Here is a 24,577-nt window from a genome sequence, read left to right as displayed (position 1 = left end):
ATTATTACATTGCTGCTTGTGAGGCTAACTGTGAAGAAATTGGTTTTTTGCTCAATGCGGTTAGCTTTTTCCATGACAACGTGATGGGTAAGATCAGCAATGATGGGGCAACATCAGACCTTTTGAGATCCACAGTGAGGCCAAACAGGCTTCCGTTCTGCACCAGCAGTCTTTTAGGCATATTCATCTCTGCTGTTCTCAAATGCCTTCAGGTCATCTGCAGAGGGTGTCTATTTATTTACCAGAACTGACGAAGCTGTTCAGCCTTGCTTGCCTAAGATCCAAGGCAAAGGTACGCCAAGTCCTTATCAGAGAATTGCTCTACACTGACGCTGCCATATTAGCATTCCATATCGAGGAACACGTTCTTCAGCAAATGGACATACGCTCCCATGCCCATCAACATCAGGAAGACAAATGTCATGGTCCAGGATGTTGCTGTAACGCCATCTGTCAGCATTGACAATGTGACGCTGGAGGTTGTTAATAGCTTCACATATCTAAGCTCCATAATCACCAGTGATCTGTCACTTGATGCTGAAATCAACACACACATCGCAAAAACTGCAGCTGTTATGCCAAAGCCCAGTAAGAGAGTGTGGAACAACAGCAACCTGACTGAGAACACCAAACAGTGAATCTACCAAGCCTGCATCTTCAGCACACTCCTACAGTGGTGAGACCTGGACAACATATACAAGACAGGAGAAAAGGCTGAACAATTTCCACCTTCGCTGTTTCGGATATGTCCTCAGCATCTTTGGTAGAACAGTCACTATCTCTGAGGTCCTGGAGCGTGTTAATTCCATCAGTGTGCACTCATTGTTAAGCCAATGACATCTGCGTTGGCTTGGCGTCATTCATCAGATGGATGATGGCCATCTACCCAAAGACTTTCTGCACGGTGAACTGATCACTGAGCCACGACCTTCTGGGTGTGCATACCTCCGCTGTGAGGGCACCTGCAAGCGAGACATTAAGAAAATGGACATTAATACTGACAACTGGGATATGGTCGCTGATGGCCCTGACTCCGGAGGTTGACTGTTTGGAAGAGGTGAGCAGAAATGAGCAGCCTAGCTAGTCAAGATGAGGGCCCAGAGAAAACAGAGGCCAATGAATCATGCATCTTCTCAGCCCACTGTCTTCCTCTGCAGCAAATGTGGCAGAGACTGCCATTCCAGAGTGGAGATCACACCAAGCAATATTGACCACCATGGCACAAACCATCATCTAACTGAGAGGAAAGCTGTTACGAAATGAATAAAATTAAGTAATATATCACTGAGTGACTGAAAGGGCATTTAATTTAACTTGCTCTAACAGATTCCTTGCAGTAATTGTGAAGAGGACCTAGATTTAAAATATTTATTTACATTTTTCCATTTTCAGAATAAACAAACTTTTGCAGAATAATTTTACAGCAAGAGGTGAAACTTAAAGGAGTTTAATCTCATTAGACTTATATTAAATATTAATTTAATAAATTAACTCTATTAATACTTAATCTAATTTGTTCAGCAAGTCAAACTATTTTCACATGTAATGCAGCACATCTTCTTCAACAGGCGTACACCCAGATCAGTTGTTGCTCGAGGGATATATGCTTCAAAATGAACTCTGAAAAATAAGGGATCACTTCTGCATGTTCTCTTGAAATATTTCTAATTCCAACTAGTCAGGAAGTAGCTGGGATGCACTGGATTAATGTTATCATGGTAAATTTTTGACGCTTCACTACATATCAATTTTTTAATCAAGATGTTGAGCGCAGCACTGGGCAAACCGAGAATTTGAAGATAGTTGGATTTAAAATACTGTAAAGTTTTAAATAGACTAACTTGTAAGTTTGTTAGTTACTTTGAAAAATTTCATTAGTAGTTTGTAAAACAAACTGCTTTTGTGTTGGACATGTGTAAATATATTTTGTGGCCTAGCCCCTTGGTTGGTGTTATCCTCACTGTCATCAGTTTCAGTGGGAAGTGATTGTGGCATTTTGAAATTATAATTTGCTGCCATTTAACATCTCTTACTTTACTCCATTTGGAAAAACCAAGCAGTTCTATTCAGACCAAGCATTTAATTGGTGGTAGACTTTGCATTTTGTATTTGGCAACTTCATAACTCACTACAACAAGGGCAGAAGTTGTGGCATGATGCAATTGCGGTATTTACAAAGAGGCATTTTATATGGTAGCTACAGAGAAACTATTTTCTTTCGTGGGGAATCCTAATTTTAACTTTTATGGTTTTACATTGGGGCAGGATTTGAGTAGCCTGACAGTAAAATACTATTTGTGCAATGTTTCAAAGTCAAGAGTACTGGATTTGTAATTGAATCTCACTATTGTTTTTACAATATCAAGTTGGCACAGAAATTGACTAAACACTGGAAAGTTGTCGATCAAAAATTCCCACTAAACTTCTTCATAAATGATAGGATCTTTTTGTTCTTTTGGAAGGGCGGCTGAGATGGGGGTGAGATGAGAGACTGAAAAGCACCCCCTGTGCAACACTGAAAGGACTACATGCTCGGGTGTGACTTACCAGTACTGAGGTTTATACTGTTATGCTTCTGAGAGAAATGAAATCCCAAACTACCAGTAATGTAGCATCTGTTTATAAAATGTGGAGGAGTGCTGCTGCATTAATACCAATGTTCTCACTTGGGTGAACTTAGAACTGCACCTACATGTTTCCTCCCATGTGCAGCCTGACCCCGTTGCCAAGGAGGCGTATTTTTCACAGACGGATGTAATAGGCTCCCTATTATATCCATCAATTTGTTTGACCCCAGGAATGTGTGCAGAAACCAACAGCATTAAAGGAATTATTCCTTACTGAACATAAATGTTTCCTTGATGGCTTAGCAGATAGACTTAATGAGTGGCTGAGCTTCATATACCAAGAAGATTTAGGCCCAATCTCATCTGTGTTACATTTGTCTGATCTCAGCCAAGGATGGCGATGGGCACTAGAACTAGCCTTGATCCCCTTTGGTTAGGAAAGGGGAATTTGGCTGGGCTCCTAGTTTTGATAGCTATACAGCACCCTCTATTGGAGGGGTATGTGTGCATGCCAAATGAGATGCTGTCCACGGGTAAATAGCATTAAAAACTCACTGTTGAGGCTAAAGCGCGACCACTTGAATGACATCAGACAGCATGAAACCATACTCCAGCAATCAGTCAATGTCGTCAGATTTGGACAAGAGGAGAAAAATTATAAGAAAAAAGGAAATAAAAGAATGCAAAATAAGGGGAAAAAAATTAAAATAAATTCTGCAAGAAAGATGTACAGTGCATAGATTTGCAAGGAATAACATTAGAGTTTCCACTAGAATATTAGCATTTGCTAAATGATCACTGTGCTAGGAAACTGATGTAGCTGTTTTTAAATGGGAGAAACAAAAATATTAATGTGTGTTCATGACTGTTCATGGTCGGCTAAACGGAGACACACAATGACTCGTAAACCTGAGTCACTGCTGTTGTTTTCCATGTAATGTATTTGTTTATCCCTTGGGCCACAGCATGTTTGATGAGTAAATGCAAACAATTATACTTTTTGAAATGGCAAACTGTTTGTTTGAGATTGGAGGGAGAATGTCTTATGATGTAAAGTGCAAAAGATCAGCTATTCTCCAGTCATGAATTCCTGTTTCAAGGATAAAAAGTGAAAATACTATTTTAGTAAGCAAAAGTATAAGTCCCAAACTGGTAAAGTAAATGTTCTGCATCAACTTGAGCAAACAACATTTGAACCACAGGACCGTATCTGATACATTATGTCCATTTTAAAACTGTTTTTTCTGAGAAGATTTCATTGGTTCATCTTTCCTGGAATACTTGTACTGATTTAGAAACACTTACCATATTCACTATTGTGAGATTCTGTGCTCTTTATCCAATCATTTCTATTAAGTGAATATTGTAATCAAATGCAATGATTAGGACCTCAGGAAAAGCTGAGTTTAAAAGATTCGCCCCCCTCGACTGAGCTGTCCTGTGTTCGAGTCTTACAAGGGCTCTTAAGGTAGATCAGAGATTGCTTCGATCAGTCACCATGCAGATACTGTATGTTTGTTTTGTCGGGTGACAAATGCTAATTTGACTAATCTGCTAGAAAGCATTGTTGTGTTCAGAGAAGTAGCTGAGCTTCAAATCTGACTCACGCAGTCCCCGAATTTTATTCGGTGCTGTTGTAAAATGGATGGATGCAGCTTTCCATTTCTCAGAAAGTTGCAACACTCAACTTAATTCATAACTTTCAGTAGTGACATATGCCCAACACTTAATGTTGCATCTGGATGGATATAAGTTTCTACCCTCCTTTATTTTAGTTCATTCACGGGATGTGGCCTTTGCTGACTGGGCTAGCACCCCTAGTTGCCCTTGAGAAGGTGGTGGTGAGCTGCCTTCTTGAACCACTGCAGTCCATGTGGTGTAGGTACACCCACAGTGCTGTTAGGAAGGGAGTTCCAGGATTTTGGCACAGCGACAGTGAAGGAACGGTGATATATTTCCAAGTCAGGATGGCAAGTGACTTGGAGGGGAGTTTCCAGGTGGTGGTGGTGTTATGACCCGGCAGTTTGATAAAGTGGAGTTATTTAAAAATCCCAGAGGGAAACTTTTTAAACAACTGTCATAACCTATATTTTTAAGTGTTATGTTTGAGTTGCAACTCTAAACTCAGGAATCAGACCACTAGTTCTCGAGGTTTTACATTAAACTGAATTAACATTTTATTAGTTACACAGGTTAAAATATATTCACATGGCTACAAATTACCGCTATCATAACTTTTAACAAATTCCCAAACTAATCTCCATTAAGGCAACAGCAACCCATAGACTTAACCAAACAGCAGGCAAAGCATTTTCACCTTACAAATTCAAAATGAGGTTCCTCTCTCTTTCGTTCCTGTGGTGACAGTTGTAAGGTTACAGTTACTTTGATCTTACATTGCTTCTGCCATCCTTATACCTAGTACATCTCATTGAACATAAATTCTCATTGTGTCACCAGCCCTCTGAACTCTACCTCTTCAAACAATAAAACCCCTTTCATAGTACCAATTTTATTAGCAATATGAATATATTGCTTGGCCTCTGCTGGCTAAGTGCCAGATTTCACCCCATTTCTTGAATGGTCTATTCAAAAAATACAAATGCACTCGACCTCTCTTACATCTCAAACATAGTACACAAGAAAGCACCTAGACTAGCTGGCTTTAATCCAATTAAGGCACACCCACAGACCAAACCTCTCTTTTAAAAGAAAAATATTTTCCAATAATATTATACATTATTGGCTTCATGACAGTGTTCCCATCTATCTGCTGCCCTTGTCCTTCTAGATGGTAGTGGTCATGGGTTTGGAAAGTGCTGCCTTGATGAATTTCTGCAGTGCTTCTTGTAAATTGTACACACTGCTGCTACTGTGCGTCAGTGGTGGAGGGAATGAATGTTTGTGGATGTGCCAATCAAACGGGCTGCTTTGTCCTGATGGTGTCAAGCTTCTTGTGTGGTGTTGGAGCTGCAGTCATTCAGGCAAGTGGAGAGTATTACATCACACTCTTGACTTGTGCCTTGTAGGTGGTGGACAGGCTTTGGGAAGTCAAGAGGTGAGTTACTTTTTGTACGATTCCTAGCCTCTGACCTGCTCTTGTAGCCACAGTATTTATATGGCTAGTCCAGTTCACTTTCTGGTCAATGGTAGCCCCCAGGATGTCAATAGTGGGGGATTGAGTGATGGTAATGTCATTGAACATCAATGGTTGGATTCTCTCTTGCTGGCGATGGTCATTGCCTGACACTTGTGTGGCGTGAATGTTACTTGCCACTTGTTAGCCCAAGCCTGGATATTGTCCAGGTCTTGCTACATTTGGACATGGACTGCTTCAGTATCTGAGGAGTCACAAATGGTGCTGAACATTGTGCAATCATCAGCAAACATCACCACTTCTGGCCTTATGATGCAAAGAAGGTCATTGATGAAGCAGCTGAAGATGTTTGGGCTGAGGACATTGCCCTGAGGATTGGTTGTGGGATCTGCAGTGCTGTCCTGGAGCTGAGATGACTGACCTTCAACTACAACCATATTCCTTTGTGTTAGGTATGACTCCAACCAGCAAAGAGTTTTCCCCCCTGATTCCCATTGTCTCCAGTTTTGCTGGGGCTGCTTGATACCACACTCAGTCAAATGCTGCCTTGATGTCAAGGGCAGTCACTCTTCCCTCACCCTGGGAGTTCAGCATTTTTGTCCATGTTTAAACAAAGGCTGTATTGAGGTCAGGAGCTGAGTGGCCCTGGCGGAACTCAAACTGGGCGTCAGTGAGCAAGTTATTGCTAAGCAAGTGCCACTTGATGCCACTATTGATGACCCCTTCCATTACTTTACTGATGACCAAGAGTAGACTGATGGGGCAGTAATTGGCCGGGTTGGATTTGTCCTGAATTTTGTGTACAGGTCATACCTAGGCAATTTTCCACATAGCCGGGTAGATGCCAGTGTTGTAGCTGTACTGGAACAGCTTGGCTAGGGGCACGGCAAGTTCTGGAGCAAAGTCTTCAGTCCTATTCCCAGAATATTGTCAGGGCCCATAGCCTTTGCACTATCCAGTGCCTTCAGCTGTTTCTTGATTTCATGTGGAGTGAATCGAATTGGCTGAAGACTGGCATCTGTGATGCTGGGTACCTCTGGAAGAGGCCGAGATGGATCATTCACTTGGCACTTCTGGCTGAAGATTGTAGCAAATGCTTCAGCCTCATCTTTTGCACTGATGTGCTGGGCTCCCCCATCATTGAGGATGGGGAGATTTTGTGGAACCACCTCCCCCCAGTGAGTTGTTTAATTGTCCACCACTATTCATGACTGAATGTGGCAGGACTTCAGAGTTTAGATCTGATCCTTTGATTGTGGGATTGCTTAGCTCCATCTATCAATTGCTGCTTGTGCTGTTTGACATGCAAGTAGTCCTCTGTTACAGCCTCTCCAGGTTGACACCTCATTTTTAGGTATGCCTGGTGCCACTCCTGGCATGCCCCAGCTGCACTCTTCTTTGAACCAGGGCTGATCCATTGGCTTGATGGTAATGGTAGAGTGGGGGATATGCCAGGCCATGAGGTTACAGATTGTGGTTGAGTACAATTCTGCTGCTGCAGATGTCCCACAGAGCCTCATGGATGCCCAGTCTTGAATTGCTAGATCTGTTCAAAATCTGTCCCATTTAGCATGGTGGTAATGCCACACAACATGATGGAGGGTATCCTCAATGTGAGTCTCCACAATGACTGTGCGGTGATCACTCCTACTGATACTGTCATGGACAGATGCATCTGCGGCAGGCAGGTTGGTGAGGATGAGGTCAAGTATGCTTTTCCCTCTTGTTGGTTCGCTCACCACCTGCCCCAGACCCAGTCTAGAGTGTGTGTCATATAGGACTCGGTCAGTGGTGGTGCTACCTAGCCACTCTTGGTGATGGACATTGAAATCCCCCATCCAAGTACATTCTGCACCCTTGCCACCCTCAGTGCTTCCTCCAGGTCTTAAAGGAAGTGGCAGCAGAGATAGTGGGTGCATTGGCTATAATATTCCAAAATTCCCTGGGTTCTGGAAAGGTTCCAGTGGATTGGAAAAATGCTAATATAACGCCCTTATTCAAAAAAGTGGGGAGGCAGAAAGTAGGAAATTATAAACCAGTTAGTTTAACACCTGTCATTGGGAAATTGTTTGAATCCATTATTAAGGAAGTAGTAATGGGGCATTTGGAAAGTCAAAATGCAATCCATCAGAGTCAGGATGGTTTTATGAAGAGTAAATTGTGTTTGACTAATTTACTAGAGTTCTTTGCAGATGTGACCAGCAAAGTGGATAATGGGGATCCTGCAGATGTAGTATATCTGGACTTCCAGAAGGCCTTTGATAAGGTGCTGCACAAAAGGTTAATACACAAGATAAGATCACACGGAGTTCGGGGTAATATATTAGCTTGGATAGAGGATTGGCTAACCAACAGAAATCAGAGAGTAGGGATAAACGGGTCATTTTCTGGATGGCAAGCTGTAACTAGTGGGGTGCCACAGGATTCGGTCCTTGGGCCCCAACTATTTACTGTCTATATTAATGACTTGGATTCAGGGATAGAAGGTACTATAGCTAAATTTGCAGATGACACCAAAATAGGTGGGAAAGTAAGTTGCAATGAAGAAATAAGAAATTTACAAATGGATATGGACAGGTTAGGTGAATGGGCCAAAATTTGGCAGATGGAGTTTAATGTGGATGAATGTGAGATCCATTTTGGTCGGAAGAATAAAAAGGTGGCTTGTTATTTAAATGGAGAGAAGCTTCAGTGCAGAGGGACCTGGGTGTCCTTGTGCATGAATCGCTGAAAGCCAGTATGCAGGTGCAGCAGGTAATAAGGAAGGCAAATGGAATTTTGCTATTTATTGCTAAAGGAATAGAGTATAAAAATAGGGAAGTGTTGTTGCAACTGTGCAAGGCATTGGTGAGATCACACCTGGAGTACTGTGCACAGTTTTGGTCCCCTTACTTGAGGAAGGATGTAGTTGCATTGGAGGCGGTTCAGAGGAGGTTCACTAGATTGATTCCAGAGATGGGGAGCTTGTCTTATGAGGAGAGATTGAGCAGTTTAGGCCTATACTCGCTAGAGTTTAGAAGGATGAGAGGAGATCTAATTGAGGTATATAAGATGCTAAAGGGGATAGACAAAGTAGACGTGTAGCGGATGTTTCCCCTTGTGAGGCATTCTAGAACGAGAGGCCATAGTTTTAGGCTAAGGGGTGGTAGATTTAAATCAGAGATGAAGAGGAATTACTTTTCTCAAAGGGTCGTGAATCTGTGGAATTCATTACCTCAGAGTGCAGTGGATGCTGAATAAATTTAAGGAGGAGATAGACAGATTTTTAATTAGTAACAGGTTGAAAAGTTATGGGGAGAGGGCGGGAAATTGGAGTTGAGGCCAAAATTAGATCAGCCATGATCGTATTGAATGGTGGGGCAGGCTCGAGGAGCTGAATTGCCTACTCCTGCTCCTAGTTCTTATGTTCTTATGTTCCAAGCTGTGTTCAACATGGAGGAGGGTGGTAGGTGGTATTCAGCAGGAGGTTTCCTTGCCCATGTTTGGCCTGATGCCATGAGACTTCACTGGGTCCGGAGTCGATTTTGAGGACTCCCAGGGCAACTCCCTCCTGACTGTACACCACTGTGCTGCCGCCTCTGTTGGGTCTATCCTGCCAGTGGGACAGGGCATAATCAGGGATGGTGATGGTGTCTGGGAACATTATCTGTAAGATATGATTCCGTGAGGATGACTATGTCAGGCTGTTGCTTGACTAGCCTGTGAGACAGGTCTCCCAATTTTGGCACTAGCCAAAAGAAGAGGACTTTGAAGAGGCAGCGCTGAGATTGCCGTTGTCATTTCCAGTGCCTACATTGATGCTGGATTCCTTTTTTGTGACTTTGTAGCAGTTTGATGCAACTGAATAGTTTGCTGGGCCACTTCAGGGAGCATTTCAGAGTCAACCACATGGAGTCACATGTAGGCCAGACCAGGAAGGACGACAGTAGTGAATCAGATAGATTTTTATAACAATTGTTAGTTTCATGGATATTAGACTTTTAATTCCAGATTTTTATTGAATTCAAATTCCACCATCTGTCCTGGTGGGATTCGAACGCGGGTCCCCAGAGCATTACCCTGGGTCTCTGGATTACTAATCTAGCGACAGTCTATTTCAAACCATGCTTGGGCATTGATACTAACTGGTCTTCACTTTTCTCAAGTAGCTGTTCATCTCTGGCAACCATTCAGTTCTGGGTTTGTCTGATATCCAGACACACGCACTTTCCAGCAGAGGTCCTTGAGTGTGAACCTTGGCTGCTTGTTTTTCCCTTCCTAGTCTTTCCATTGTGGATTGGACTAGGGATCACACTTGGATGGTCTGTGTGGTTCAACAGTAAAGGATGAGCTAAAAATAGTTGAATCATTCTCTTGTTCTGCAGCAGTTTAAATGTCACTAAGACTAGGAAGTCCCGGGTTCAATTGCAGATCTGTGCTGATGTCAACTAGTATAACGATAGTAGCACTTTAATTAGCCTCAACATCCATGGGTTGTAAAGGGGAAAATCAGATGGGGATGCACCAGTCCTCCCCGCCCCCAACCTCTGTTCAGTGATCTGTGCTGGAAGGTCTGCACATGTGGACACCTGGTGGGGACAGGATTAGGCATGGATGTGATGCTCCCCAAAGTCTGACACTCACTGTCTAGGATCACATCATAAAAACAGAGGCTGCACAGTGCCCAATGATTAGTCAATGCCAGCGGGAGAGGAGGAGCACATTGTTCTGTAAGAAGGGGAGGAAGTAGCCATAAATAACCCAAAAGAAGAATCATCTGCAGCAGCTTTCAAACTCTGAACACAAAGCAGTGATTTGTTGATTGATTTCAGCCTAAAAGTTTCATTTTTAAAATAATCTATTTTATGCCTAGCTTTTACTCGATAGGGACCAACTTAAACCCTGATATCAAGTTCAATTTTAATAAATAAAATTATTGCATGTACTAAAGTTTATAATTACCTTCTCATTTAATCAAAGATGTTTAGATGCATATCAACTGAAAATTACACACACACTACTGCTGAATTTAGCAAAGGTTTGCCAATGAAATGTTTCTTGGTATGCATTTTTTCACAGCAGTAGGAAAGTAATGCTTACCCTGATCTGTAGTCAATTTTCATTCAGTTATTTGATGTATGTATTCTGAGGATTAGGCCTGTGATTTAGACTGGAAAAAAATAATCCAATGACGGTGAAGTTCTTGAAGATATCTGCAGCAGCATGTGTAATGTACCAACTATCTTGTTTGAAATTCTGTTTCTGAGGAGAATAGGCAAATGCCTGTCTAAACAGCTGTGTGCATTTTTTTTCTTGAGGGTACTTTGTTTCCCCAATTTTCTAAATACAAAATAAAAACAGCTCCCTAATCCCTTTCCACATGAGCAAAAGTGACAATTTACCTATTGTGCCTGTCACAGTTTGTTTGAGTAGCTGCACAAATCCATCCTGCCCACTTGCAATAAGTAGCAGCTTTTGTTTGCAATTTTAAAAACCTATTTCAATGGTATTTATTTGGCATACCTGAGTATAGATAAAGTATCTCAATTTTCAACCCCCTCCCCTCCCACCAAACCGCACCCCACCCCAATCATTCCAAATCAACACGTGCACTATTTCAACCATTTGTTTCAGAATCGTCAGCTATGTTGTTTCCTTAACTAGTTGCATGATTAGTGGAGCCTGTCTATTTTCATAGTGTTCTTGAATATTTTATATGAATCCTTCTGAGGTATGAGTGTGAATGATACTGGAAAGGCAATTCATTTGAGAATCTCTTGTTTTTTTAATTATAATTGAAATAATGGGATATTTGCCAACTGACTCTGGTCAAACCACATGCTTGCTGGGGAGTCCACCGACTGAAGAAAACCCTTGCAGATTGTAAATATGATTGATCTGAAAGTGCTCAAGTTCTGCAAAATGTGTCCAAAAGTCTTCAAAATAACAAGGGGAAAGCTGTTTGTTTTGCAAGACAAAATTAACATGATAAACTAAACAATATGTTACAGCTCGGTGTGATAACACCAGCATTTTTCTGCTTAGTTTTACAAGTACAACAATTAACTGCTTTAAACAGCATTATTTAAATTTATTAGAAACTTTATCCTTTTTCATTTATTATCTTTTTTCTTTAAGCAGGGGAGCTGAGTTCATCTTTTCAGTACCAGGCAAGCCAACAAACTTATAATTGTAATGAGGAAGGTGACAACAAGGTAGGTCCTTCACAATACATTTTAGGCTATGTCCAACATTATACTTTTCATGAATAAATAATTTCAACAGGTTGGAAAAAGCCACTGAAGTATATACCACGTGTGAGGAAGTGAAATTGTGTAGCCCATATAAAATGTGCAGTCGGTTGATTTAAAAAAAAAATCTAATGGTCATTATTTGAGTAACCATCTATACACAACGCCTGACCAAACTTCACTGACCAATCATGGAGAAGGGAGACTGGCAAATATTATGAAGAACGATAAATCATCAACTTAAATTTAATGCAATGCTGGCCACAAAATGTTCCTCACAGGCATCTCCAATCCTTTATTGAAACAGCTATGTTAAAATTAATTACTTTTATGTTCTATTCCTGAGCTCTCCAACAGCACATTACTAAATTATAAGTCTGAAAACACAAGGTTGAACAATTTGCACTAAATCATGTACATCTACCCTTGTGTTAAAATTAAAATCTTGATACGAAGGAACTTCCAAACTTCCAGTACAGAAAGAAATTAGTTCATTGTACACACGTTACCAATACAGGTACTCCATACAAGAAAGAGACATCCTTTAATGTGGAGGTCAGTCAAACTTGCATACAATGCTATATAAGTGATAGGAGTAAGATTTTGAGGCAATTACCAAGTGTATCTGCATCACATTATACATATAGCAAATAAAACAATCTTTGACGTTTAAGCACCATCTTAATATTTAGGTAAGATAGACTTCATGAAGTAGCTCCATGCTGTACTCTTATTTTAATTCTTAATATCTGAAATAGTATGGTTATAAATAGTTTAAAATGTCTTTTCTGATTTTTAAGTTGCAGAAAAAATTGAGTATATATGTTTATTATTTAATTTCCAAACACTAGGCTCGTTTGTATGTAAACATTTCTGTATATTATCTGGTCCAAACAACTGGTGGTTTCACATCTCTCCCATGGGACCTTGCCAGGTTCCTCAGGATTTTACTGCCCTGCACCTGTTGTATATTAACAGTGCTGGGAAAATGTTGGGAATTAATGAACATCAGAATCACTGAAGATGCAAGTGGGATTTGCATGACAAAGCCAAAAAAAATCCATTCAATTTGCTGATAAATTTTGAGACAGATGTCATTGGGTCACAATTTAATAACAATGCATCATTTGAAGGAAGAGTCCACCACTGTGAGTAATTTATTAGTTCTTGTCAATAGGCCAACATCTTGACAGCCAGATTAAACATTGGTCTCTCAATGGCAACATGCAACACAATTAATTGCTAGACACAGCTTTTTTTTTTAAGATGATCAAAACTTAAATCTGATGAATTCTTCGAACATTAAGTATATTGGCAACTGTCTAGTTAGGGAAAATAAAAATGTTTATTCCAAATCTCACATTGTATTGTGGAAATCTGGTTGCAATATAGAAAACTGCATCAAAACAGTAAAGTTGTACAAACCTTTAATGTGAGGAATATCAGTTCTGGAGAAATAGAACATTTCCCTTTTCAGTACCAACTTGCATTATTATAAAACCTTGTAACACAGAGAAAACATCCCAAAGTGCGTCACACAGGCATATGCAGACAAAAATGGATGCTAAGTTGCAGCAAGTGATATAGAAAGGGTAGGCAATGACCATATATAAAAGGAAAATAAAATTGGCTAGGGTGTAACACAGTGACTTGCTGTTGGCTATTCACTTGTGTCTTGATGCAACAATCTCTTCTTTTTCCGATGTATTTCCTTATGGTTCTCTGATACATATGCTAGGGACGTAACGTTTTTTGTATACATAGTGTGACTTTAGCCCTGGGCTTGAGTTGAAACTCGCTGATTCTTTCACTAATAACTCTTACTAGGTAGAGAAAAGAAGCTTTCATTCTGTTAATCTGAGCTGAATTCAAGCCCAGGACTTGGTGGTGAAGGCACGACATAAGAACTTATAGCACACTCTTTTTTGAGGCTTTAAATTGGTGGTGACTGTTGGTATTGATAACTTCAGGTTCAGAAGGATCAAAATTCAAGTCTTGTAAGGTTGACAGTATTTTACCAGCCGCCCCCCCACCCCACCTCCTCCTCCTCCACACACACACACACCCCCCCCCCCCCCCCCCAGGTTAAATGACACTCATCTAATGCGAGGAGTATAAATATCAACTAACAACATATTGAGCTGCACACCACATAATTGCATAATTTTGAAGTGGTCTGTCCTAATTAAGACTGGTGGGGATAGGCAGTACTCACTTGGCCTCACAACTGCTCTCATACAATTTGTTTATAATGTTCAATGAAGAGTGCAGGAGGGCATGCCAGGAGCAGCACCAAGCATGCTAAAAATGAGGTGTCAACCTGGTGAAACTGCAACACAGAGTACTTGCATATCAAACAGCAGAAGCAGCATACAATTGACAGAACAAAGCGATCCCACAACCAACAAATCTGATCCAAGCTCTGTAGTCCAGTCATGAATGGCAGTGAACAGTTAAACAAAAAACCGGAGAGGAGGAGGCTCTACAAATTTCCCTACTTCAATGATGGGGGAGCCCAGCATGTTTTTGCAAAAAACCAGGCTGAAGCATTTGCAAACATTTTCAGCCAGATGATCCAACTCTGTCTCCTACAGAGGTCCCCAGAATCTCAGATGCCAATCTTCAACCAATTTGATTCACTCTGCATGATGTCAAGAAATAGCTGAATGCATTGAATACTGCAAACGCTTTGGACTTTGGACAACCTCCCAGCAATAGTACTGAAGACTTGTGCTCCAGCACTAGCTACACTTCTAGCCAAGCTGTACCAGTTACAAAACTGGCATCTACCTGACAATGTGGAAAATACCCAGGTATGGCCTGTCCACAATCCAATCCAGCCAGTTACCGCCTTATAAGTCTAACTCTGGATCATCAGGAAAGTGATGGAAGGTGTCATCGACAATGCTATCAAGTGGCACATATTCAGCAACAACATGCTCACCAATGCTTAGTTTGGGTTCTGCCAAGATCACTCTGCTCCTGACCTCATTGCAGCCTTGGTCCAAACCTAGACAAAAGAGCTGAACTCATGAGGTGAAGTGAGAGTGCAAGGCAGTATTTAACCTAGTGTGACATCAAGGAACCTGAACAAAATTTAAACTCAATGGGAATCGGGGCAGTTAGGGGGGTGCAGTGTGTGGAATCTCAGCTGGTTGAAGTCATATCTAGCACAAAGGAAGATGCTTGTGGTTGTTGAAGGCCAATCACCTCAGGCTCAGAACATTGCTGTCGCAGTTCCTCAGGATGGTATCCTAGGCCTAATCATCTTCAGCTGTAGCATCAATGACATTCTCTCCATAAGGTCAAAAGTGGGGATGTGCAATCATCACACATCCACAATGTTCAGTACAATTCATAACATCTCATATATGAAGCAGTCAGTGTTCACAAGCAACAGGACCTGGACAACATTCAGACTTTGGATTATAAGTGGCAGATAACACACCTGCCACACAAGTGCGAGGCAATGGCCATCTCCAACAAGAGAGAATCTAACCATCACCCCTTGACATTCAATGTCATTACCATCGCTGAATTTTTTTTTACTCGTTCATGGGATATAGACGTCGCTGGCTAGGCGAGCATTTATTGCCCATCCCAAATTGTCCTTGTTCAGAGTGCATTTTAAGAGTCAGCCACGTTGCTGTGGATCTGGAGTCACATGTGGGCCAGACCAAGGAAGGATGGCAGATTTCCTTCCCTAAAATACATTAGTGAACCAGATGGGTTTTTACAACAATCGACAATGGTTTCAGGTCATCATCAGACTTTTAGTCCCAGATTTTGGAATCCCCACTATCAACATCCTGGAATTTACTATTGACCAGAAACTGAATTGGACTAGCCATATAAATACTGTGGCTACAAGAGCAGGTCAGAGGCTAGGAATCCTGCAGTGAGTAACTCACCTCCTGACTCCCCAAAACCTGTCCACCGTCTACAGGGAACAAGTCAGGAGTGTGATCGAACACTCTCCACTTACCTGGATGAGTGCGGACCCAACATCACTCAACTCAACATAATTCAGGACAAAGCACCTGCTTGATCAGCATCCACTGCACCACATTAAACATTCGCTCCATCCAGCACCAATACACACTGGCAGCAGTGTGTGTGCCATCTATAAAATCCACTGCAGCAACTCGCCAAAGCTCCTTCGACTGCACCTCCCAAACCTAAGATCTCTACCACTTTGGAGGACAAGGGCAGGAGACAGGTGGGACCACCATCACCACCTGCAACTTGCCTTCCAAGTCCCACACATTACTGAATTGGAACTATATCGCCAGTCCTGCTCTGAGTTCGGAGCAAGAGTAGGCCAGTCAGACCCTCGAGCTTGCTCCACCATTCAATGAGATCATGGCTGATCTGATTGTGGCCTCAACTGCACATTCCGCCTACCCCCTATTACTTTTGACCCCCTTGTACTCAAGAACCTATATACCTCTGCCTTAAAAATATTCATTTGATCCTGTCGTCTCCACTCCAGAGAAGAGAGTTCCAAAGACTCACGAACCTCTGAGAGAAAAAAATTCTTATCTCCATCCATAAGGTGAAGCAGCCTTTCAGCATGTACCCTGTCAAGTCCCCTCAAGATCTTTTCTGTTTCAGTAAGATCACTTTTCATTCATCTAAACTCCAATAGATACAGGTCCAGTCTGCCAACATTTACTCCTAAGATAACTGCACCCCCCATCGACCCCATCCCAGGTATCAGTCGTGTGAACCTTTCCTGAACTTTTTTATTCATTCATGGGATGTGGGCATCACTGGCTAGGCCAGAATTTATTGCCCATCACTTATTGCCCTTGAGAAGGCGGTGGTGAGCTGCCTCCTTGAACAGCAGCAGTCCATGTGGTGTAGGTACACCCACTGTGCTGTTAGGAAGTTCCAGGATTTTGACCCAGTGACAGTGAAGGAACAACGATATATTTCCAAGTCAGGATGGTGAGTGGCTTGGAGGGAGACTTCTAGGTGGTGGCATTCCCACGTATCTGCCTCCCTTGTCCTTCTAGATGGTAGCAATCATGAGTTTGAAAGGTGCCGCCTACGAGGGTTGGTTAGTTCCTGCAATGCTACTTGTAGATGGTACACACTGCTCCCACTGTGCATTGATAGGGGAGAGTGTGATTGTTTATTGATGGGGTGCCAATCAAGCAGGCTGCCTTGTCCTGGAAGGTGTCAAGCTTCTTGAGTGTTGTTGGAGCTGCACACATCCAGGCAAGTGGAGACTATTCCATTACACTCCTGACTTGTGCCTTGTAGATGGTGGACAGGCTTTGGGAAGTAAGGAGGTGAGCAGGATTCCTAGCCTCTGACCTGCTCTTGTAGCCACAATATTTATATGGCTAGTCCTGTTCAGTTTCTGGTAAATGGTAACCCCCCAGGATGTTGATAGTGGGGGCTTTAGCAATGGTAATGCCATTGAATGTCAAGGGGGTGATGGTTAGATTCTCTCTTGATGGAGGTGGTCATTGCCTGGCACTTGTGTGGTGCAAATGTTATTTGCTACTTGTCAGCCCAAGCCTGGATATTGTCAAGGTCTTGCTGCATTTGGACATGGACTGCTTCAGTATCTGAGGAGTCACGAATGGTGCTGAACATTGTGCGATCATCAGTGAACATCCCCACTTCTGACCTTGTGATGGAAGGAAGATCATTGATGAGGCAGCTGAAGATGGTTGGGCCTAGGACATGACCCTGAGGAACTCCTGCAGTGATGTCCTGGAGCTGAGATGATCGACCTCCAACAACCACAAACATCTTCCTTTGCGCTAGGTAACTGACTGGGTTGGATTTGTCCTGCTTCTTGTGTACATGACATACCTTGGCAATTTTCCACATTGTTGGGTAGATGCCAATGTAGCTGTACTGGAACAGCTTGGCTAGGGGCATGGCAAGTTCTGGAGCACAAGTCTTCAGTACTATTGTCAAGGTCCACAGCCTTTGCAGTATCCACTGCCTTTAGCCATTTCCTGATATCACGTAGAGTGAATTGAGTTGGCTAGACTGGCATCTGTGATGCTGGAGACCTCCAGAGAAGGTCGAGATGGATCATCCACTTGGCACTTCTGGCTGAAAATTGTTGTGAATGCTTCAGCTTTCTTTTGCACTGCGGGGCTGGGTTCCCCCATCATTGAGGATGGGGATATTTGTGGAGCCGCTGCCGCCTCCAGTGAGTTGTCTAATTGTCCACCACCATTCATGACTGGATGTGGCAGGACTGCAGAGCTTAGGTTTGATCCACTGGTTGTGGAATTGCTTAGCTCTGTCTATCAATTGCTGCTTCTACTGTTTGGCATGTAAATAGTCCTGTGGTGTAGCTTCACCAGATTGACACCTCATTTTTAGCTATGCCTGGTGTTGCTCCTGGCCTGCTCCCCTGCTCTCTCCTTTGAACCAGTGTTGATACCTGGCTTGATGGTAATGGTAGAGTGGGGGACATTCTGGGCCATGAGGTTACAGATTGTGTTTGAGTACAATTCTGCTGCAGCTGATGGCCCACAGAGCCTCATGTATGCCCAGTCTTGAGTTGCTAGATCTGTTCAAAATCTATCCCATATAGTATGGTGGTAGTGCCACACAACACAATGGAGGGTATCCTCAATGTGAAGAAAAATTATTAGAACTTAAAGTTGACACGTCCCCAGGTCCTGATGGAAGGTAACATATTAGATCTTACAAGAAATGGCTGCAGTGATAGTAGATGCATTGGTCTTAAATGTTCCAAAATTCCCTAGACTCTGAAAAGGTTCTATCAGATTGGAAAATAGTGAATGTGACCCCTCTATTCAAGAAAGGAGGGAGGCAGGAAACTACAGGCCAGTTAGCTTAGCATCTGCCATGGAGAAAATGCTAGAATCTATTATTAAGGCAGTTATAACAGGGCACTTAGAAAATCTTAATGCATGGTTTTGTGAAAGGGAAATCATATTTGACTAAACAACGTAGATAAAGGGGAACTTGTGGATGTGCTGTACTTAGATTTCCAGAAGGCATTTAACAAGTTGCCACATCAAAGATTCTATGCAAAATAAGAGGTCATGGAGTAGAGGGTAACATATTAGTATGGGTAGAGGATTAGTTAGCTAACAGGAAAGAGTAGGCATAAATGGGTCATTTTCGAGTTGGCAAGCTGTGACAAGTGGAGTGCCACAAGGATCAGTGCTTGGGCCTCAACTATTTACAATTTATGTCAATGACTTGAATGAAGGTATGCTTGTTAAATTTGCTGATGATACAAAGATTGGTAGGAAAGTAAGTTCTGAAGAGGACATAAGGAGTCTGCAAAGGGACAGAGAGAGGTTGAGTGGGCGAAAATCATGACCAACGTATCTGCTATCTCTGCAGCTATCTCTTTCCTACCCTAGGATGTAGGCCATCAGGTCCTGGGATTTTGTCAGCTTTTACTATGACATCATTACTAATAACTCTGCCTCATTGCACAATACCAGATGTAAAATAGCTTTATCCCTAGTTCGTTCCACAATATATTGTTCCAGGAAACTGTCACAAAAGCTTTCTACAAACTCATCAGCAGACTACTTTTGCCAATTGATTTGTCTCATCTATATGAAGATTATAGTCCCTTTGTAGCCATGTCTCTATAATGGCAATAAATCTAAACAATTTCTCCCTGTGCAGCTGTTTCATCTATCCGATTAAAAATGCTTCAGACCTTCATTCACATAAAGAGTTTTTTACTACTATTCTTTGCATGAATGTTATTCTCTGATGCACTATTACTGTTAAACTCTCCTGTCCCACCTGGCTTGTCTTTACCCAAGTCACTACACTGTTCTATTGCCCTGACTTGTGGGAATAGTAACATAGTGGTAATATTACTGGACTAATAATCAAGAGGCCCAAAGGAATGCTGCAGAGACACAAATTTAAATCCCACCACTGCAGCTGGTGGAATGTAAATTCAAATAATTAATAAATCTGAAATGTAAAAAAAGGGCTAGTCTCTGGAATGGTGACCATAAAACTACCAAATTATCATAAACATCCACCTGGATCACTAATGTCCTGTAGGGAAGGAAATCTACATTTCTTACCCGGTCTGGCCTACATGTGACTCCAGATCCACAGAAACGTGGTTGACTCCTAACTGCCCTAAGAAATGGCTGAGAAAGCCACACCGTAGTCCACATGGACTGCAGGGGTTCAAGAAGATGGATCACCACGACCACCTCAAGGGCAATTTGGGATGGGCAACAAATGCTGACCTTGCCAGCAATGCGCTCATCCCTTGAACAATTTTTTAAAAAACTTTTCTCTTCAATTTCTGAATCTCCTTTCAGCTAATCCCTCCACTCTTTTCGTTTAAAGCCCTATCCACAGCCTGAGTTGTACAAGTCGCCCGAATGCTGATCCGAGCTCGGTTTAAATGGAGGCAATAGCAGTCTAACATCATCCTCTTTCCCCAGAAGAGGTGCCATTGTCCCATGAATCAAAACCCCTTCTTCCCATTGCACTCCTTGAGCCATGCATTTAATTCTCGAATCTGCTTGACCCTATGCCAATCAGTGCATGGCTCATAACACTCCAGAGATCCTTAACTTGGGGTTCTGAATTTTAACTTTGAAAGCTGGGGTCTGTAATTTGGAATGTTGCTAATGGTACTAAGGAAATTTTTTATCTGTTAAAATTTTTATCAATATCTGCAGAAAATTCCCATTTTGTGACGGTACAATTTATTTATTGGGCTAAATGGAGTATTTTTGTATTTTTTTATGGTTTGTACTGGAGGGGGTTGTGAATGGTCAATATATATAACCAGTTGCATTTGTCTGCTGCTAAAGGTTACTTGTTTCTAAATTTCACAAGATGCATTTCTTTACATTTTTAATCTGACCATTACTCTTTCAGGGGTTTCCCCCCCACCCCTTTCCTTCTTTACTTCCCTCCTCCAACAGGATAGAGTTCCATGGATTATAGTCATCCTCTAGTATTCAATCCAAATTGCCAGTATTTATGTGTGAACCGAGACATATTGGCCTAGATCTTCCAGTCAGTGGCAATGCTGGATGCATTGCCACTACCTGCAAAGTTTTCTCGACCTGTCGATATTGTCCATTTCTTGTGATCCTGGCTGAAGCAGAAATAGACAGTGCAGAGCTTCCAGGGTAAGTTCAGCTAGTGTAGTAGAGTCAGGAGAAGGAGAGGACATACCTCTTTTTTTTACGGCAATAGCTGCCATATTCAGGTAAGTTTTTAAGGTAAGTTTTTATTGAGTGTGGATGATTGGGGAATCTGTTGGGATGCTCAGTTGTGTTAAACTGCACAACATTTCCTGGTTACAGGTACGTCCTGTGAATCTGGCCCAAGTCTCCATCCTAAACTTGGGGTCGGAGACATTTGCGGGAGATCCTGGGCAGCATGGAGTCAGCCCATCGGAAGTTTAAACTTCCCAGTCAATTCCCACAAATGTCTGTGTCAGGACTTTTGTAGCGTCAGATCTCGCATCTCCCAATTGGTGTACCATCTCGGATGATCACGTGACTGGAAGATTTGTGCCATTATTACCCTCAACTAAAGTTCACACTTTCAGCAGGAGTTGCTGGTTAGTGATCAAGAATTGACAACCCTGGTTAATTTCCCCTTCCCTGACCAAGCCAACTGTAATCTTCCTACTGTTATTCTGGCTGACATCAGCTAACTCAGCACAGATCAGGGTTCAAACCTGGAGCATTGCTGACCTGTTTTGCATCAGCTAATCACTGATAAATTCGCTGAGTTGCTGAAGAAACCTACTGTAACTTTCTTCTGGTGTATGTTGTAAGGTCGGGTAATTATTCCAAACCAGTGCACAATTCGTGGCCAACATTGTTCTCTGCAAAACTAAAAGAAAACCCTGCTCTTGCTCAATTTTACCATTTACTTTGGAGGTGCTGCTAAATTTGTCAAAAGAACAAATCTCCAATATCAGAGCATTTGAAACAATACACTAACCAGTCTGCAACTAAGTTATAAACACAAGAAATGTTCCATTCTGACCCCTGGACCATGCTGAATTAATTCATATCAGCAGAATAGCAACAGGCTGTTGTAAATGGCTCATGTGCTTCAGAGGGAAGGGGTAGGAAATTAGCTAATTCTTGTTCTTGGCTGTTATCTGATGATTCCTGCTGGGGAAGATGTGTGTGGATCTTGGATGAAGACAGATCAGATTCAACACAATGAAGTCTCCATGGTCAAAGAACCATGTCAAAATGCCAACACATGCTTCACAAGAGAGACTGGGCCTGATTGTGGCATTAAATTTCACCCACGAGCGGTGCAGATCAGTAAATGGCAAATAAGCTGCATATTTGGAAAACCATCCTTCAGTGGCTTCAGGAAATGCAGGATGAATAAGAGTTTAATGTAAAGAAAACCCTACTGTATCAGTGTCCCACTTCAGTAACTCATTTACAATGTGCTTTCTATCATAGAATGTGTTTTAAATGGAAGTGCTTCTAAAACCTGAAAGTCTAGGCTTCCCACTGACATTAAAGGCTGCATGTGGTACAGTGGACATTAAAATTCTCACAGCCAGCTTCTCTGCTAAATGTTTCTCATACCCAGCACTTTTTATAATCCCTTGTTTTGTGTGGATCACCCTATTGTTTCTGTACTTGCTTTGATGTTAAGCACTTCCTGCACATGTCTTCATGAATAGTAGTTATTTAGTCTAAGTATCTTTGCCAACTGAAGAAGAATGAATGGATTTTAAATGCCTTTGAATTGTACTTTCTGGTTGCTGTAATAAAATTTATTGCACACTAATGTCCTAATTAGCACAGGAAAAGTAGTCTTGATTCTTTAGTTTTTGAACTGTTGCTTCGTTAGAACATTCTATTGCACTTATCTCTATTAACGTTAGACTTTTCTAATGAATTACTGGTGTTCTTGCTCAGTTGTACTTTATTGCTTGATTGCCTGCCCCAATGGTTACAGGAGAGAATCATCAGAAATGTTTTGCTTTTGTGATAGCTTTAACTTTTCCAGGAACACACACTGCCAAAAGAATTATTTTATCTGTAATGAGTAAAACGATTGGAAGGTAAATTTATTGAATTTTAAGGAGAATATGGTTCACAAGCCATTGTCTCCGGTCCCCACCACAAACTCCATTCACTTGCCATCTATTCCAACCCTCTGATAAATTTAAAATACTGCGGGTGCCGGAAATCTGAAACAAAAACAGAAAATGCTGGTAAAACTCAGCAGGTCTGGCAGCATCTGCGGAGAGAGAAACAGAGTTAACGTTTCGAGTCCGTATGACCCATCTACAGAGCTCATATGGACTCAAAACGTTAACTCTGTTTCTCTCTCCACAGATGCTGCTAGATCTGCTGAGTCTTTCCAGCATTTTCTGTTTTGTTTAACTCCATCCCTCTCTCTGGCAAACTGTTTGCAGCATTGGTGTCATATTTGACCCTGAGTTACGTTTCCCATTATGTATATGTGCCAGCACTAAGACTGTTTATTTAAAACTTCCTAATATTGCCTGATTCTGCCATACAGTAACTCACCTGCTGAAACCCTTATTCACACCTTTGTTACCTCTAGACTGGACTTTTTCAATGCTGTCATGGCTGTCTTCCCACCTTTCATCCTCCATAAACCTTAGCTCATCCAAAGCTCTACTGCCCATATAAGACCATAAGATGTAGGAGCAGAAGTAGGCCATTCAGCCCATTGAGTCTGCTCCGCCATTCAGTGAGATCATGGCTGATCTGATAATCCTCAACTCCACTTTCCTGCCTTTTCCCTATAACCTTTGATTCCCTTACTAATTACTGATTAAAATGTCTATCTCAGCCTTGAAGATACTTAATGACCCAGCCTCTACAGCCCTCTGCGGTAAAGAGTTCCACAGATTCACTCCCCTCAGAAGAAATTCCTCTTCATCTCCATTTTAAATGGGCGCCCCCTTACTCTGAGATTATGCCCTCTGGTCCTAGACTCTCCCACAAGGGGAAGCAACCTCTCAGCATCTACCCTGTCAAACCCCCGAATGTTTCAATAAGGTCGCCTCTCATTCTTTTAAACTCCAATGAGTATAGGCCCAACCTACTCAACCTCTCCTCATAAGAAAATCCCTCCATACCCGGGATCAACCCAGTGAACCACCTCTGGACTGCCTCCAATCCCAGTATATCTTTCCTTAGCTAAGGGGACCAAAACTGTCCACAGTATCCTAGGTATGGTCTAACTAGTGTAAATGAGAAGTGTAGTTTGCAGTCCTAAGCCGCAACAGATCCCATTCATCCATCCCTCCTGTGCTCGCTGACCTACATTGGTCCCTGGTTAAGCAACACCTCAATTTTTTAAAATTCTCATCCTTATTTTCCAAGTCCCTCCATGACTTTGACTTTCCCTATCTCAGCAAACTTCTCTAGCCCTACAACTCCACAAAGTATCTTTGCACCAATTCTGGCCTCTTGCAGATTCCTGATTTTAATTGCTCCGCCATGGGTGTCCATGCCTTGTGTTCTCAAGCCCCTAAGTTCTGGAAGTCCTTCCTTAAACCTCTCAATCTCTCCTTTTAACTTTAAATATGATTCTTTTGACTAAGCTTTTTGTCACCTGCCCTAAAATGTGACTCTGTCAAATTTTATTCGATAACATTCCTGTAAAGCGCCTTGGGGTGTTTAACGGTGCTATATAGATGCAAGTTGTTGTCTAAA

General features: G+C 42.0%; 1 protein-coding gene across 6 annotated transcripts in view; it reads left to right on the top strand.

The window, feature by feature from the left end:
• Window positions 1-24,577, top strand: part of rnf44 (ring finger protein 44) — a 127,479-nt gene that overhangs the window by 9,890 nt on the left and 93,012 nt on the right. For 3 of the 6 annotated variants that reach the window (XR_013577788.1, XM_078550757.1, XM_078550760.1), the window contains exon 2: window positions 11,782-11,858. The exons of 1 other annotated variant lie outside the window; for it this stretch is intronic. Coding sequence is in view for 4 of the 5 variants with exons in the window: in XM_078550757.1 (XP_078406883.1) it covers window positions 11,782-11,858 (77 nt within the window). In the remaining variant the exon portion in view is untranslated. The remainder of the gene's footprint in view (window positions 1-11,781; window positions 11,859-24,577) is intronic. 2 more of the 6 variants (XM_078550761.1, XM_078550758.1) reach the window with 1 other exon arrangement.

The sequence above is a fragment of the Cetorhinus maximus genome, chromosome 10, assembly GCF_964194155.1.
Source record: "Cetorhinus maximus chromosome 10, sCetMax3.hap1.1, whole genome shotgun sequence".
NCBI lineage: Eukaryota > Metazoa > Chordata > Chondrichthyes > Lamniformes > Cetorhinidae > Cetorhinus > Cetorhinus maximus.
The sequence above is the reverse complement of the archived record's forward strand: the minus strand, read 5'-3'. Positions and strand labels throughout refer to the sequence as shown.